Genomic DNA, 17,651 nt, shown 5'->3' with positions numbered 1-17,651 from the left:
TAAAACATATTTTTAATCTTTTGATACTTGACCTGCATGTACTATGATGATTTCAGAAATAGCATCCAATTATATAATAATAATAATAATCAGCAGATATTGTTGATACCTGATCTGCATATGCTATGAAGATTTCTGAAACAGTGTTATGTCTATTTTTTCTGATATAGTGGTTTTTTTTTTATTGTAGTCATGATTTTTCTAATGAAAATAATCTGAATATATTTTAGGTAACTGATCTGTATGTGCTATGTTAATATACAAAATAGAGTTATATCTATTTTACATAATCATTAAGTAATTCATCGTTGTCATGTGATTTATTGATACTTAAGTATTCTTGATGACCAGAAACTGTGTTGGTAAGGTATAGATATCTGATATAAGAATATGAACCGGATAATGATAAATCACGTATTAAAAATGGTTAGGGTAGAACAGGGGTGGGATTAAATAAGTTTGCTTTCTTCCACTACATTTCAAGCAATTGATTTAATGATGGAGCAATTTTGATTTGATGTCTAATTATCCTATAAGTTGATACGTCTTTGTATGAATGTATGAATGCTGATTGTATTGTTTGGTGCATTATTCTTGCTTTGATTGCTTGAAATAAACCCTTTCAAATGAAAAATCAAATCAAAATGATATGAAAGACAGAATAATTTAATTTTATACATTACTATTTTGTAAGATATTTAAAAAATGGCATATTTTTATACTTTCTTATTGGCAAGCGTAAAATAAGAGTTAGAAAAGTATTTTCAAAAGTTCCATAAAGATAACTACTGATATTGTACATTTTATTTGTGCATTTAGACTAGTATGTGTTTCTATTAAATTGTATTGGTCATACAATTTTGAAAGGAACGTCCACATGCCTCTGCTGAAGCAACAACATCTCTGCTCTCTTTGTTATCTTGGCAGCCATCAGATACTGAAGGCCACAGTGTTTTCACACGTTGCACTAATGGCCTCTGTTTCCAGAGTCCATTAGTGAGGCTCCATCTCCATTGCGCCATCTACTCAGCTTTCTATACCTGACAAGACGTGTCTACGGGTCAAAATTGGAGATTTGGAAGTGACTTAAATAAGGCAAATGGAAACAAAACTAATATTTAGGTTGAATTGATGTAAAAACAGATGCAAGAAAATGCAAAAGCATGGAATCTTGCAGATATCACCACTGTGTCTAGGCTTTACAGGACGGCAGACAACACCAATGTGTCTACTCTACAGTGACAAATGTAAATCTCAGCAGATATATATGAACTTGTGTCATACAAGGGTTTACAACAGCAGTGAAATCTTCCATTCAGTTTAACCAAATCTTCAGCTGAGCCTTTATGTGCCTTTTCATCTGCTCAAACAAACGAACAAACAAACCAAAAAGGGAAGAGCGATGTGTTTGCACAGCTTTGTTGAATAGTTGTCCAAAAACAGCTGTCCTTGCTTTCTGCACTACATCTTTAATGTATTTAGAAGACCATCTTTTAACATGAGTACATTTCTATAAAATACACCTTCAGTGTTTGCAGAAACTGCTTCAACAAATGGACTGAATTCATGACCATGGGCTAATCTAGCTGAATCTGCATTGAATGGACCAGAGGCTTTTTGTGTGTAGACCAATGTGTCCCCACCTGGCATTTCAGCCCAATAAACTTTCCATTTGCACCAGTGGGAACAAGGTTGATGGAAGAAAGGAGTTACAGTTTGCAAAATCACATACTGAATTCAGCAACAACTGTGCCAATGCTTACCTTTCCCATTCCTGGGTTCTCTTTCACCTTGGAAACAGCTCGGAGCAGGCATGGCGGAGCAGGGGGTGGTGAGACCTGAAGGATGCCACTGAAGTTGGTCGGGTAGATGGAAGGCTCCTGGGGGTGGAGGGGCAAAGGCTGGTGTTTCTTCCGTTTGGAGGACAGGTTCAGCTTCTGAGCTGCCCTGGAAGAGTTTCAACAAAAACTTGAGTTGAAGCCATACCTATAGAACAAGGTTTCCAGAAAACTTAAGCAGAATAGAAAGTTTTAGAATCCTTTTCCTTCAACTCACATCTTGTGTCACGAAAAACCTCTTTTCCTTGATTTACTTTAATCAGACATCAAGTCACAAACATTCAGAGACCAGATACACCTGTTCCAGCTAAAGAATAAAAAAACTGTTAACACATCAATTTATTTTGATCAAAGTCCTTATAAAAGATGAAAACTGTCCCAAATATGACAGGTGAGAACTGCTGAAGCTACCATTTGGGACTACACATGTCTGAGTTAAGAGAGCTAAGCTGTTACAACAGAGGATGACTTATTTAAGTCATAGTGTAAGCATGTGATGGACAAAAGGAGGTTTCATAACACCTAAATTGAAAATAGAGAAACTTTTTTCAGAAATGGTTTTTAAACATATTATTATTTAAAACTAAATACATTTGTGTTTTTTCTCTTTTGAGTTCAGCTTCGAGCTACAAACGAACATAATAAAGAAAGTAAGTAAGTATGGTTTTGTAGTTTTATAAGCCCCACAGTGCCCAATTTCAGAGCAGAGAAGCTGGACAGACTTAGTGGTTCCAGTTGTGGCATGTGCTTGGGTCAACTAACATAGATCAGCCAGCAATGCAGGGTCAATGAAAACAGTAAAACAGCAAGAAAAATGTAAAAGTCCTTTCAAACTGTTTTCACCCAGATTTCAGAGAAGTAAGGAGAAGACAAAGGAGTGGTTGTGGACATGGAATGACACGTGGGAGATGAAAAAAACAAGTATCAAGTAAAAGAATGAGAAATCTGCAGTGCAAGGAATTTTGTCTGAGATTAAAGAACATTTGAGAAAGAAAAAAAAGGAAAACTGAAACAGATCCAGGTGTGTCCAGGTCGTTTCCTTAAAGAGTATTTCTGGCTCATTATTCCTGCTCTCCTCTAGTTGGGCCTGGGTGGGCTCCTGCCCATAAAAAAAAAAAAAAAAAAACATGTTCCCTTTTCCCTGGAGTGACAACCAAACCCTTGTCTCCCCTCTTCACTGTACACCCCCCACAGAGACAGCCCAAGAGCACAATCATGGAACACACTGCTGGCTGATGGAATAATTATTGCATCCTAGAAGGCTACAGGAGAAGGAGCTCCCCAGGGAGCTGCCTGTGTGTGATAGCATGCGAGACGGATCGTGTGACTGGAAGAAAAAATTAGATGAAATAGATGGATGTGAAAGGGAGAGGAAAAAAAACGCGAAAGCGCACCATGTGCTGTCCACGTGCTTGTGTGCGGCAAGATGTGAGGCGAGTGTGGCTTGTGCGTGCGTGTTTAAGGGTATCCGCAGTACATCCATTCAAGACCAATCGGCCCTGTCTCTCACTCACTCTGCCTCACCTCATTCTGTCTTTTCTTTTTTAGCTGAGACATAAATCAAGAGTCTCAAATCACCCAGAGATGCAACATAGAAAAGAAAGGAGCTAAACTGATTTGTAACTGTCTTGATCCGTGAGCTGCACTCACACCCAAAAGCTCAGACCCTCACCTTGACTTCTGTTCGATGCTGCATGTTGACACTTATGTGTTCTTGGATAAATTGTAAAAATGAATAAGGAAAACTATTCAGTTTCTCTCTCTATCTCCTTTTTTCAACGTCACATTTGATCAGGGCATTTCTTCACTTTACAACAGCTTGTCCACCTGTTCACACTCAATCCCCATCCTAACAAAGCTTTCTTCTATCAAAATTTCCTTGGAGCAATCAAAACAAACCTGCCTGTCTGGTAAAGTTAAATAGACACATTTCTGCATATAATCAAACAAGTAACGTGCACCAGGGGTGTACTTACAGCTCTTTCCAATCCATTATCTAGTTTATTTTCATAGTCAAAAATCAGACAACCATCTGAGTTCACTTTTGCAGCCCATGTCTTTGCTGTCGCTGCTCTCCGTTATTTGAACATCTGACACGTCGGCACAGAAGCAGAGAGCAAAGCGAGGAGGGGGATGCGCGCTAGTCTAAGCACGAGAGTCCTTTTTGCTCTGATGGCAATCATTGAGGTTCCACTTGATTTCACAGAGGTTTGTAAGAAGTGGAGAGGGGCCAAGGGGTGGAGGGGTGGAGGGAAATGCGCGGATGCCACAGCACCTGAATGCGTCAGGTGGGCAGGAGGAGGAAGAGGAGTACTCTGCAGGAAAATGGGATAGGTGATGAAGGATACAACTAATCCAGAGAGTTTGATAGGAAGCAAAGAACGGGAAGGTGAGGAGGAGGAGCCCACGCTCGCGAAGAAGCTTTAACTGCTTCCATGTTCTTCACCGGAAAAAGTTCAGCAGCTTAAAAAGGAAAAACTGTCTCCAACTCCAATCTCCACTCCTTTTCTGGCATCCAGGTTTTTGTTCAAACTACAAGCTTCCTGGTTTTCTGTCATGCAGGTAATCCACTCTGCTGAGTGTGTTGCAAGCGGCTGAAGACCCTGACGGTTCTCTCTCGACTCCCAGAGTCGCTCAGAAGGAAAAAACATGAACAGGAAAGCTTCAATGCTCCCGGTTAAGCCAGCAGATTTCCTCAGGTGACTGGGAACGGCGAGAATTCCTGTTCCGCCACTTGGTCCTTCTCGAATCTGAAAATTCTGGCAGCTGTCCTGCCGCGTCTGTCTCTTTCTCTCCTTCCCTCAGCCACACACACCAACACTCCCTCCTCCCTCTTCTCCCTTTTCTTTCCTCAGCCCAGCCCCTTTTTTGCTCCGACTGCCAGACGAGGTGTCAGAGCTCGATTCCTGGCTGCTTGCGGCACAATTTGCCAGTACTTTCCTTCTCTCTATAACATACACACAGTCTGACAAAACCCTCAGCACAAACACACCCATGTATACACCCCAAAACACGTCACATGAATACTTAATGTCTACAGGAGCCCTCTCTTCTTTTAGGGTCCCTCACTTCAAACAGATTTAGTTAGTATGCCTACAGTGCATGCATCCATGAGCCCCAGTGAATGTCTGCTTCTGTAATGTACAGTCCTGCACGTTTGTATTGTTCATCACTGTTCAAGCATGTAATTAGCCAGACCAACCAGACTTTAACTAGCAATTTTGCACCCTCAAAAGTGGAAAGGGGCAAAAGCACAGAAATGTGGGAGGATATTTTATGAATGCGAGATGACCAGACTCAAGATAAAGGACTTTTTTTTAGGTGTGAGCTTGAAAAAAAAAAATGAAACAAGAATCCAAACAATGAACAGATGACATATCAGAAAGGCAGATTCATGTTGGCCAAGGAGAGGAAATGCAGTCAGTCAGTGGTCAAGGGTAAAAGGGGGCTGAAAGCATGTGAGTGGGTGAGCGCAGGGGTGAGAGTATGGTGTATTCCCTGGGCTACCAATTTAACAGAAAGGCCTCTAAGCCCCCCTAACAAACCCGTCTGTTTTGAAAGGCTGCTGCGTTGGCTGCAATGTGCCCACTACAACACATCCGCAAAGAGAGTGGGTGTGAGACTCGCCAGATGAAAGTACATTCAGCACAAAGCTCTCTTCGTCTGACATAGTACCCCTTATGTGAACTCTGCTGGATAGAATTTAAAGACAGAAAAAAACAGCTCTGCCTACAAATGTGAAGACCGCTCTTTTGTAATGAAGCAGGTTGATATATCACATAACCTTTAACGCCTTCTTCACCGAGCTTTTCTGCACTGTGTCCTGATTAATTTGCCTGACATGATCTTATTTTTAAAGGGTTGTTGCATGCTTCTCCAGCACAGAATTCCTTTGATTGGCAGCGGAAAACTACTCTAATGCCGACATTGGTCACTCTGACAGTGCAACCAGTAATTAGTCTTATCCCCTTTGCTGATACTAACGGTGTGCTTTCACGTGTTATACATCACAATGACACAAAAAGAAGGAACCGTCACAGTTGGAACTGTCCTGATAGCCTTTCTGCTCCATCACTGTCTTCTTATGAACAGACCACAGGGACAGATAATGACTGCAATATATATAAATGAGCCAGCACCAGACAGATGCAAAATCAAGCACCTTTTTAAAAGAAAAGGTCTTCTGGAGCCTTTGTTTAGGAAAGGAAAGTATTTCCTTCTCACCTTTTGGGGAGTGATGGTGGAGGAGGTTAATGACTGCAGAACAGACATCGTGGAGGGGCTGATTTTTTCTACCACTTTCAAAGCTTCAAGTTGGCCAGATGTCAATAATATCCCCAGCCTTTTTTTTTAAAAAAGCTTTGTCAAATTGGCTTGAGAAATACCTTAGCCTCAGACAGTCATTAGCTGGCACACCCATCAGCTTGTTTGTGCAAATTTGTCTCTGTTCTCTGAGCAGCTATACAGCTCTTTAGGTCGATCCTTTCAGTGGATAATTACCATGCTGGCTGCATTTACTATTCTTGGCACTTCCTTTCCTCTGATTCCCCTCCTCTTTTTCTCTCCCCACAGACAAGATAAGCCTGCTCTGGCCATTCATGCAGGGATCAGATCATTGGGTCTGATATCACACTGCTTCACCACCCCATAACAGGCAAGTCTCCCACTGCTGCTGATTAGCAGCCCGGCATAGCTCTTCATGAATGGAGGTACACCAGTCATAATGACTGCAGTACAACAAGCCAGGCTTTCTTTGTAATGTCCACTGCCTCATCTCTACAACAGCAGAGTTTTTTTTCTCTATTCTCCATTTTCTTCTTTTTCTCCACTCGTTACCCATACTGGACAGGAGCGCAACATAAGAACTTGCCCCTGCAATGCATCCCTTATTGGAACTGATCTCTTACCTTCATATGCTGCAAAACCATAGTTCATAGCCCATAGCGGGTGCCAGCCCTGACCCATCTCTCCTAGAGTGCTTTTACATTCGAATAATCTGGCGTTTTTTTCTATTTCCTCCAATGATTGAGGAAAGCTATAAATGTCACACCTTGATTTGTACTTTATGCTGAATTCAACTGAAATTTTTTAAAAAATCACAAGAGCTGCTCTTTTGGGGTGGCATTGCCACAAACTGTCAAAAAAAGAGGAAGGAAAAGAAAAACAACTATTCCTGCTATAAAGCTGACTATCTTAATAAATTATGTGTACTATTTAAACATTTTCAAGCCTTTTTTGATTGAGATAAATGATTGGTTTACTCAGACTTGTATTTTTACATCTCTTATTATTTTTGGTTGACATCTCCTCTTTGGCTCACCTTTGTTTGATCCACACCAGATAAGCTTTTTTTAAAATTTTATAACACACAATTTCTGGAAGTCAAATCTTGTGCAAACAAACAGCTTAACTTGGTGACTCCCTAATTTTTTTAGAACTAATTTCTTGAGTTCCACGAGTCCCTGACATTAATTTCTGATAGCATTTTTCAGAAATGAAAGCATTCTTACTCCTCAACTCAGAGAGATCTCAATCCCTGGATAATCCCTTTACTTGAACTTTACCCCAGTCTTTTGAGCACAACTGAGCATCTGTGTACAATCTCAATTTAGGTCTTGATTCAACCGTGACAGAGTTGCTCTAGAAGGACTTTCTTTTATATGCAATTAAGGGAATCTTGTTTGAATTCATGTGCACAAATCAGTATTGTTGCACAGTAAAATCAAAATGCCACATCAGCAGAATGTTTTGACTGACTATGCTGGATTTGTGTTGGTTTTCCAGGTGAGATGCCATGTTTTCGAGAGGAAGGATAATCATTAAGAAACCACCTCAGAGCTAAAATCAGTGCACTGTCTTATTGATGGGCTCCCCTTGACACGATCAAACAGCTCTATGCCCCAAAGGTGTGAGTGCGTGTGTGTATGGGGAGGGCAACATAAATCTGCCAGCTCCAGGAGAAACACAAGACTTCATTTGAAACAAGCACTTCAAACAAATGTTCAGGCTCGACAGAGCAGAGTGACGAAATGGCATGTTTTAGGTTTCAGCAAATTTGGATGAAGCAAATCCTCACCTCTGCATTGCCATCAGTTAGTGTTATTGGGTCTTTTTTGTTTGTTTGTTTGTTTGTTTGTTTGTTTATTTTTACATTTTTGGCTTTAAAATAATCAAACAACAATGAGCTTCATATGTAGTCATCCTACAAAGCTTGGCAACAAGAGAAACAATGTTCTATTGATTTTGATTTATAATTGCCATTTCATATAATGTAGCTTATTCTCATTTATATTATCACCCATGTTTTACATACATTATCACTGCAATGAAAAGCTCAATGTGTCATTTTAAAACAGGTGTTGACCCTAACAAAACACAGCAAAAATCTTACCATATTCAAGTTTTTTACCCTTTTAGTATGTTTATGGAACAAAACTCATAAAACTATCTCTCCCATTCGTGTGGCTCAGACGTTTAGTGCTCTAATGAGTCAATCTTCTATCAAAGTCGTCCTGAAATCAAGAGATCCCTGATATGAACACCAATTTACTTTCCCCAACTTCCTTTATCCAAACACGTTAAGTAAAGCTGCCTGTTGCTAGAAATTTGACAAATACTGAAATTAATTGCTAATTTTGTTTCAAAACAACAGAGAAGATTTAAAAAAACACTTTGAGTAACAAGACATATGGAGCCCGTGAACTGACATGGGTAAAAAAAATAAATAATAATAATTCGTTCCCTTGAAATAATATTTAGTTACTAGAGCTGTGACCGTGTGGGATTTTTGATCACCGCGGTGATGATTCATGGCTTAGCTGAAGATCTGGGGGATTCCCCTCCTTGCGTGGAGAGGGACAGGGCGCCAGGTCCAGGAAGCCAATACCCAAAGGACATTACCTGAGGACCTGGTTCCCCCCAAAAGGAATGGGGTAGGTGACAGAAGATCACTGCCCACTGCCTTTCTTTCATAACGTATGAGTGTGTGTGTGTATTGGGGTGTGCAGTGTGGTGGGGTAAGGAATGTGTGTGAGAAAAGGTGTAGGTAAGGTTGGTGGGCACTGTGAGGACTCATGTTTGCTGGCAGTGATGTTTAAGTTCCCTCCCAAAAAGGGGTCCTGAAACACAAAAGCAAATCCGGGTGCAAATTACCAAATACCGTTTTACAAAAACAATCTCCCCTTTCATTGTTGTGTTTTCTGGATTTGGTTATTTGTAACGGGGTTGTTTTTTTGTAATTTGGTATTTGGTAATTTGCACCCGGATTTGGTTTTGTGTTTCAGGACTCTGTAATTTGCTTTGTGAATTTTTGTTGTGTTTTGTGACTTGCTGTTGTGTTTCAGTATTTGTTCATTTATACTGGGATTTGTTGTTGTTGTTTCCCAAATGTAAGCGTGTCTGTCTTGCACATCTCGGCCACCGTAGTCATGACCCAGAGCTCATGACCATAGGTGAGTATTGGAACGAAGATCGACCGGTAAATTGAAAGCTTTGCTTTCTGGATTAGCTCTCTTTTCAACACAACAGACCGGCACAGCGACTGCATAACGGCGCAAGCTGAACCAGTCCGGCTGTCAATCTGCCGCTATGATCTTCCCTCACTCCTAAACAAAACCCTTAGATTCTCCACCTGGGGAAGGAGCACTCCACCGACCGACCGATTGATTGTAGTCAATACAAATAAAATTACACAGATTTATTAAACTCATTACAGAAATGATGAAATTCATAGATAAAAAAAACTAACTCAAACAAAGACACACTTAAGTCACATTTGCATAATTAAGTATAGGGATCATTAAATAGAGTCAAGTAGAGCTTGATTTATTACTTGAATAGCAGTGAGAGGAAGCTATCTTACAGTATCCCACCCCACTGAGTTAATACATTTTATAGTTTTGCCTGGTTTTCATAATCCGGTTCTGATCAGATATATTCTTTTCAAGTAACAAAATCAAGTGCTTATTCAAAGATAATTTGTTGTAATCCAACCATGGTTTTATTTTGTTTAACTCTGTGTTCACCAAATTAATGAGTTCCCTATGATTGTCTGTACAATACAATATATTTGTGTTATCAGTGAATATTAAGTTTTGAAAGTTTTAAAACACTGAATATATCATTTATGTAAATATTAAATAGTAGCAGGCCCAGAATTGATCCTTGTGGAACACCACAACTCATCTCTTTGGCTTCTGATATAAATGTATTAATCTCGACAAATCTTTTTCTTCTCATTAAATAGCTTTTGACCCAAATTAGCACTAGTCCTCTTGTCTCATACTCTTCCAGTTTGTCAAGTAGCATGTCATGATTGAGAGTGTTAATGCTTTTTTTAAGTCAATGACAATTCCAGCTCCAGATTTCTTTTTTTCCTGGGCATTTGTGATTTCTTCCACAACATCAATGATAGCCATTGAGGTTGATTTATTTTCTCTAAAACCATATTGGTTTTCAATTATAATTTTATGTTTAACCATAAATTTTATTACTTTATCATTCATTATTTTTTCAAACATTTTGAAAATTTTGGAAGAAACGGGTCTATCGTTTGTAAATAGTGTTTGTCTCCGATCTTATAAATAGGGACATATTCTACAAAGAGCAGACCTCCGACCAGCCCTTGGATGTGCCAAGAAATTCTTGATCATGAACAGACCCGGTGATAAAGGGCAGCACTGCTGGAGTCCAACATGCACCAGGAACAGGTTAGAGTTACTGCCGACTATGCAAACCAAGCTCCTGCTCTGGTCATACAGAGACTATAAAGCCTTCAGTTAGGCTCCTCAGACCCTAAAGACCTTAGATGTCTTCAACATATATTTGACTCATCCAGAGTCCATATTAAAACAGGGCTTTGGCAGGGCCACTCATATGGTGGCCAGACTTGGTTTACATAGCTCATTTTAATTCTTCAGAGACCAGACAGCCCTCAGTACGGCTCTTCAGAACCCAAATTCTATATGTGTTGGACTCATTCAACACATATGGACCATATGGAATCATCCAGAGTCCATATAAAAACAGTCAGGGCTGTGGCGGGGCCGTGCATCCGGCGTCCAGACTTGGTTTGCGGAGCACATTTTAATTCTTTAAAGGGATGTTGTTCCTCATTGGGACATTGTTCTCTGTATTTTAAACTGTTGTTTTTTTGTTTTGAAACTGCTGCTGCTGGGTGGAGCTCCTGCATGAGTTTGTTTGTCTGTTTTGCTGTGCTTTGTGGTCTGTAGTTAAATTCTTCACCTACCATCATCCTCATTTGGCATTATGAGATGTGTACTTATGATAAAAAACATTTGTCCACTGATCTGTTTTATAAATGCAATTTATATGTATGATTCTAATCTATTTAATCATGTATAGACTAAAAATCATTACATTCTGCGTATTCCCTGTTCAGTTACAGCGTGAACAGAGCAATACTTTGTGCAAAACGTTGCAAAAAATATAAATACAAGATTTTGTTTTAGGTTAACATTTCTGTCTGAATAAAAGTTTTTTTTGTCTTCTGAAAGGAAGTGAGAAGACGTTAAAACCTTACAAATTCTCACCCCCATGTCCTACACTAAATTTATCACAAACCCCCTCCTACCACTAAGTATTATAGTCCCATTCCCAAGCTAATGAATACCCTACATCCATATAACTAAAAATATAAATCTATATTGTCCCATTTTAATCTTTTTCCCCACAACACTTTGGTGCATCCCCACATGCTTCTAATTTATATTCATAAACCTATATATATCCTAAATTAAAAAAAAAAACACTAATACATTCCTAAATCATTACAATTTACATGTTCTCCTACAGTATTGCCTTGTTGGCTTAGATTAATAATCCGTTAAAGCCTATTTGAATTTTTGAGACAAGCCTTGCAAATTTAGACCTCTTTTTTAGCATGTGCTTTTCAAAGGTTTTAGCCACGATTATGTCACAGACTGACTTGTCTAAGTTCATGCACATGAGAGATACACTTTCTGAATATTTACAAAAATTAATCAAATTCATGTATGTAACTTTTTCCAACTTTTCCACACTATGCTTCTCCAAGTTGAAATCATGAGCCATGCACATATTCCACACTTCAACATACATTCGTGAATATAGAAGTTCATAGTTGTCCTTGGAACTCACATAGCCTGCCTTTTTAAACATATAAGGAATTAAAACTGTGAGGTACTTGTTAATCAAGTGTTTACATTCATCTTGTTTGACCGATAGATTACTGTCTATCGCATTTGATCCCAGATTTATGACCTCAGAAGTTTTTCTTGTCAATGATTCGTTTGCTGAATGAGACTCTTGATCAGATGCTGGATTTAAATTTGGCCTCATTTGACTTGTATTTTCCAGACTGCTTGTTTGTAGTGCTTCATCAGAGTCTTCAAAAACGAAGGCCGACTTTGGGCAGCTGCTGATATCTTTACAAACAATCTTCTTCTTTAAAATACATCTTTTAAATGAGGTTGCCACAAGATTTTCAAAGAGTTTCTCCTCAGATTGCAGGAACATCACAACGGTAGTGCGACCTTTTCTTACACTTTTTTTGACACTTTTATAAATTCTTCTGACAAGCCCTTTTAGGTTGTCCTCGCTTATGTAGCATTCTAGTTTTTGTGCTTCAAATGAGAGTCTCCCAAAAAGGCGCTTCCTGCAGGATTCAAACATATCTTGAGAAAGTGGGGTCTTGCCTTTTGTAAATATACGTTCAATAAGATCCTCCACTAGTTTCTCAATTAGGGTTATTTTAGCGACTCTTGCTGCAGCCAAGTCTTTTTTAATCTTCTTCTTCAAAGAGCCGTCTTTCAAATCTTTTGTCATTTTTGTTCCTTTATCAGTTGTGTGTGCCTCTGCTTTATTTTGGGCAACGGAAGGGTCCTGTACTGTAAAGGGCTGGGCCGTCTGTTCTGTCCTTTTTTGCTTTTGTTCTTCACAAAGATCTTTGATCAATTGGCAGCAGTTCTCCACAATCAAATCCACACTAGTGTTGGAAATACGTGTTTTCTTTGATGCCAGCTGCCTTAACACATCCTTAGTTATTAGAAATGTTAAAGTGTTGCAACTGTGTAACGTTGTGGTGTCTTTGCTGCTTTTGAGAACCTTCGCAAATGCCGTAGGTACAGTGCTGACAACACAGTCCCTCACAAATTCTCCTGTTAAAGTTTTACCACTTTGTTTCAAAATGGATAAAACTTTACGTGTTAACTTCTTCATGAAGTCCCGGATAATCTCTTTGCACCTTTCATCTGGTTGTCCAGAAATGAGGCGCCTTATCTGGGGCTTGATGAATCTGGCAAGATTTAATTCAATCAGAATTTCAATCTCTTCCTGCAGATCTTGTTTGAGGTGGTTCATGATGTCTGTCTACTTGTTTTTTTTTTAACTGATAACTGTAAAACTGCAAACTGTACTCTGTATGTAAAACTGCAAACTTTACTTGATACGCAAAACCCTAAACTTGCTTTGGTCTGTAAAACTGAAAGGGGGTATTAGTCAAGAACGTCACAACAAATTACAGCGACTTATTATTATGCCATATGACATAATAACAAATCATAGCAACATGTTATTATGTCATATGACATCATCATTGCCACCATCATGCAATGACGATGATGTCATATGACATAATAACATGTTGCTATGATTTGTTGTTATGTCATATGACATCATCATTGCCACCATCATGCAATGATGATGATGTCATATGACAAAAACAACTCAAAGCTAATATGACATCATGTGATTATTTGATATCGTGATGATGTCATATGAAAACAATCAAACAGAGGGAATAATTCCTAGCTGCGTGGCCGTCATTCATTCTATCATGTATCATTGAGATTTTCAAGGTCTGTAATGACAACAACATGTGATTATAGTGTTGCATTTAGGCGAGGATCTTATATTTTTTCTGAGCTTTAATCCAATCGGTAGAAGCTCACTGGTGTTAAGGAAAACATACATTTTTGAGATCACGGATTATCCCCTGTTTAAACGGCTCAGACAGGCGTAAAGGAGGCAGAACTGCTACCGGCCGCAAATCTTTTTAAAAAAAATGTTACTATTAAACAAGGAGGAAGTGCTGTACTATTCACACATGCATGGACGGAATGTGTAACTGTTGCACATCAGGTAGCTTCAGTCTGTCTTGTTTTTACCTAATGCGCTGTGCAGCTAGGGGTGTGCTACTTCCTTTGTTCATGTTATGGAGGAGAAGAAGTAACAGCGCTGTGCTTTTCCAGGTGTGTTAGCCTGCAGTGGCAGAAGAAACTTGTTTGGATGTCAATCATGAGGATTATTTTTTACCAAAAATGCAATTGTGACAGGGTTGTAATTACATTCTGTACAAACTTCGGCTCCTTGTTTTTTGAGCAGTCCAAAGACCTTGGAGTGCTCCTTGTTTTTTGAGCAGCCCAAAGACCTTGGACTGCTCAGTGACGTAATCGAAGAATCCGCACAAATTTCAGAACGAGAACCATCAGGTTCTCCTACATGTTGGTTTTGGACTTCCGTCACATCATCAACAAGTTACGGGCCAAAGCTAATTAGTTAATGCGACGTGTCTTCCTCACCAGAGTTCAGATATTTAAACTCTGGACGTACTGCGACCAACATGGGCTCCAGGAACTATGATCGCGTCTGTATATTGACTTATCATGGAAACATTGAAACAGAAACTCTGCTGACGCGCAAATTGCGTTCACTGTGAACACATCTTTGCATAACTTCTTGTTGCACTGCATCTCAGCTCCTCTAGCTCCTGTAGCTCCAACACTCTCTATTTTTTAAACAACTGCTCATATTCTCAGCTAAAGGGTGTCTTGACTTTTTCACACCTGCTTCCCTAAAACACTGGCCAAGCCCACACATCTCTCAAGCTCGACTGTTCATGCAAGTGAGTCTTGCACTGTCAGGCAAGTAGGCAAAATCTTTCTAAAAGCTTAAAACATGCTTTAAGGTTTTATTGTAACTTTTTTTTAGTGCAGGCTAATGTCACTATTGTGAAACTGACAAATAGCAGTGTTGCATGTGTAAAGGCTAAAGAGTGAAAACTGTTTTATTTACTTTTTATATAATGATATAACAGATGGATTTTTACGTAATGGGTGAAAGGGTGCTTTTTCTAGGTATGGAAGGGTTGGTTGAAAAACTCACCGTAAATGTTTAGAAATAAGACAAACTTGCTCCACCAAAACTAGACTGTGAAGAATTCGACATCCAACATGCAGTCTGACACTCTTCAAACACAGTGGAGTGAGGATTTCGAGGAAAGCTTTTGTTCCATAGAGGTGTTCAACAAGCGTTTTGTTCCTGCACAGCGTCTGACCTTGGACACACAGAATCAAATGGTGCATTATTTGTGTGCTGACTGCTGACAGCCCAAGGCTGCACACACATCTTCCCTGCAACAGTCCCCAGCCAATTAGGTGAGGCCAAATGCATTCAGGTAGCATCTGTGAGTACAATGTGTTGTAAGAAAAGACTACAAAACCAAAATGACAGCACTTGTGAAAACTAACTTTACAGATCAAAAATACCCTAATGGGAGATTAATATTAATATGATGTTAAAAAAAGCCGAAAAAAGTAATTAGGAAAATACAATCTTAATTTTGCCTTCTGGTTGTAAATCTGTTTTGTCTCTGAATTCCTTTTACATGGTCTGTGGACTGAGCTGGAAAACAAGGGATTAGGGAATCCTCTGGAGAGTTGCTTGAATAACAGGGGATCATTTGAAACTTCGGGGAAGAGAAAGGTTGTAATTGTTGGGAAAGGAAGCACTGCAGATGCAAAGGAGGAAGAATGAATTGGGTGGTGCCGACATGAAACAAGGATGAAGAGGAAATAGACAAAAAAGAGATGGTGTGAGAGGGATCAGCGGGGTGTACAACCAAGCCCCATCTTCGATCAGTAGGCCTGGCTCTGTGCCAGCAAAATGCTGTCCGCTTGGAGGTAAATCATTTTCTGCCTGAGAAAAAAGCAGCAGAAAAAAAATGATTGCTGGGGCCGTGCCACAGCCAGCTTGGAATTGCAATATTCCCAAGGATGGGAATCCCCAGTCGGCCAAGAATAAATGAAACAGTTGGCGACAAAATTTGAAAAATAAAAGTACTCATCAATATTCAAGAAAATCTGTTTACCAGCTACAGTGCATGGTTGTAAATATAAATGTAGGCTCTGGACGTTAGCAACTCAGAGACTAAACAGAAATCCTGGTGGTTTTTAGTCTGATTCTGCTATCATGCAAAACTGTGCGGAAGCCCTACAGCTTCAGATGCTTAACCCATTTGGGCAAACCTCAGTTCCACAGAAAAAGCTGTACTTACATGTGATTTATATAAAACAAAATGTGGCACAAAAACCAAATAATTAAAATTGGTTTGTTATATTTGTTTATTCTGTTCCCAAAGCACTGCAAACCTATCTCCAATCACTGACTCACCCCCCTCGATTTCCCAATTCCTTGACTCAAAAGCTCTAAACCTCTCTGGCTAAAAGATGGGCTTACTCTGGACTTAAGACAAGCACAGTAAGGGACATTTGTGGTTATAATGCCATTTACAATCCCTTTTATTGTCTGTTCCAGCATTCAGGATCACCTCTTGCTAATGCGGCCCTAACAAGCTCAAACATTATGCCATGAAGAAGTGAACAAAGAATGGGGCTTAGGCTCTACAGGACTATTTGGCGGTCAATGAGATAAGTGGGCCGTTTAAAGGCCCTGGACGAAAGAATTGGACATATCTGGAAAAAGTCAAAAGGTCACAGAAGGAAGAGTTCCTAATTATTGGCTTCGACTTGTTTACGAGTCTTAAAGAAAGGGTAAGCACTGGAAAAATGCACAGCTGTTGTGTGACAAGGTTTAGGAAACAAAAGTAGAAGTCAGAATAATAAATATGCCTTTTAGCTGATTGGTGACATGATATAAAAGGAAGGTTTTTCTTTTTCCCACCTCCACAGACTGCAGTCGCCTCGCCTCTGGCACTGCTGACAAAGATTAACAGCGGCTTTCATCTCTTCCAGTGAATATGCACCACGTTCCTCAGACACAGCTTCGGGTATGCTGCTCCTGTCCAAGGCTGCAGACATGCCAGCATAACTTCACATCCTTAACACAAATTTTGAACTCTGATTCAACCAGCATCCCACCCATATCTTTACTCACAAATCTCAGGCGGTTCTGCTCAAGGCCAACAAACCGTTGCTGATGCATCAAGTCATTGCAAAGGTAGAATGTTTTATATACAAGACATCTAAGAACTCTAAGATTCACTGAATTCTATAATTAAATCTAACAACAACTCAGCTTTAGAAGTACCACTACATGAGAACTTGATGAGCGTGGGAGAGACACGTAGAAGTCGGCATACTTCTGCTCCATTTCGCTGCTTCATTAATCACTCTCTGCCAGGGCAGGACACCTAGCGATTATTTATTTGCACTTCTTCACATGGAGGCTATCACAACAAACAGGCCCGCAGGCTGCTAAGAACATTTGGGGGTGATTAATCAGGAGGATGACAGGAAAGACAGAATGCAGGAGGAGGGGATTTCTAACAAGTGTTTCCTAATCTTTCATCTATATTCTAGTCAACAGGCAACCCAAAAACAGCTAAAGGGGTCCAAGTCAGGTGAAATGAGCTGAGTTGTCAGTAAGATATGGCCCTGATAGTAGATGTGGGGATGATAACTTTTTTTCAGATAAAAGACAGAAAAACTGTCTAGGTCAGGCAGGTTTTGATCTTCAAGCACAGAGGATGTGTTTACACCCTCCTATTTGGAAATCATCTGTTAATCCAATATCACA

General features: G+C 39.6%; 1 protein-coding gene across 7 annotated transcripts in view; it reads right to left on the bottom strand.

Annotated features, from left to right (window-relative positions):
- The window catches only part of kif26ab (kinesin family member 26Ab), a 72,937-nt gene that overhangs the window by 14,584 nt on the left and 40,702 nt on the right, over positions 1-17,651 (bottom strand). For 5 of the 7 annotated variants that reach the window (XM_011490381.4, XM_078941346.1, XM_011490382.4 and 2 more), the window contains one exon: positions 1,764-1,947. In XM_011490381.4, coding sequence (XP_011488683.1) covers positions 1,764-1,947 — 184 coding nt within the window. Of the gene's footprint in view, positions 1-1,763; positions 1,948-3,814; positions 4,747-17,651 lie in introns of those variants that run through there. The other 2 variants (XM_011490384.4, XM_078941348.1) reach the window with 1 other exon arrangement.

This window comes from Oryzias latipes, chromosome 22 (genome assembly GCF_053564925.1).
Source record: "Oryzias latipes strain Hd-rR chromosome 22, Olatipes_Hd-rR_3.1".
Taxonomy (NCBI): Eukaryota; Metazoa; Chordata; class Actinopteri; order Beloniformes; family Adrianichthyidae; genus Oryzias; species Oryzias latipes.
Note: the sequence above shows the minus strand (reverse complement) of the source record. Positions and strands in the feature narration are given on the sequence as shown.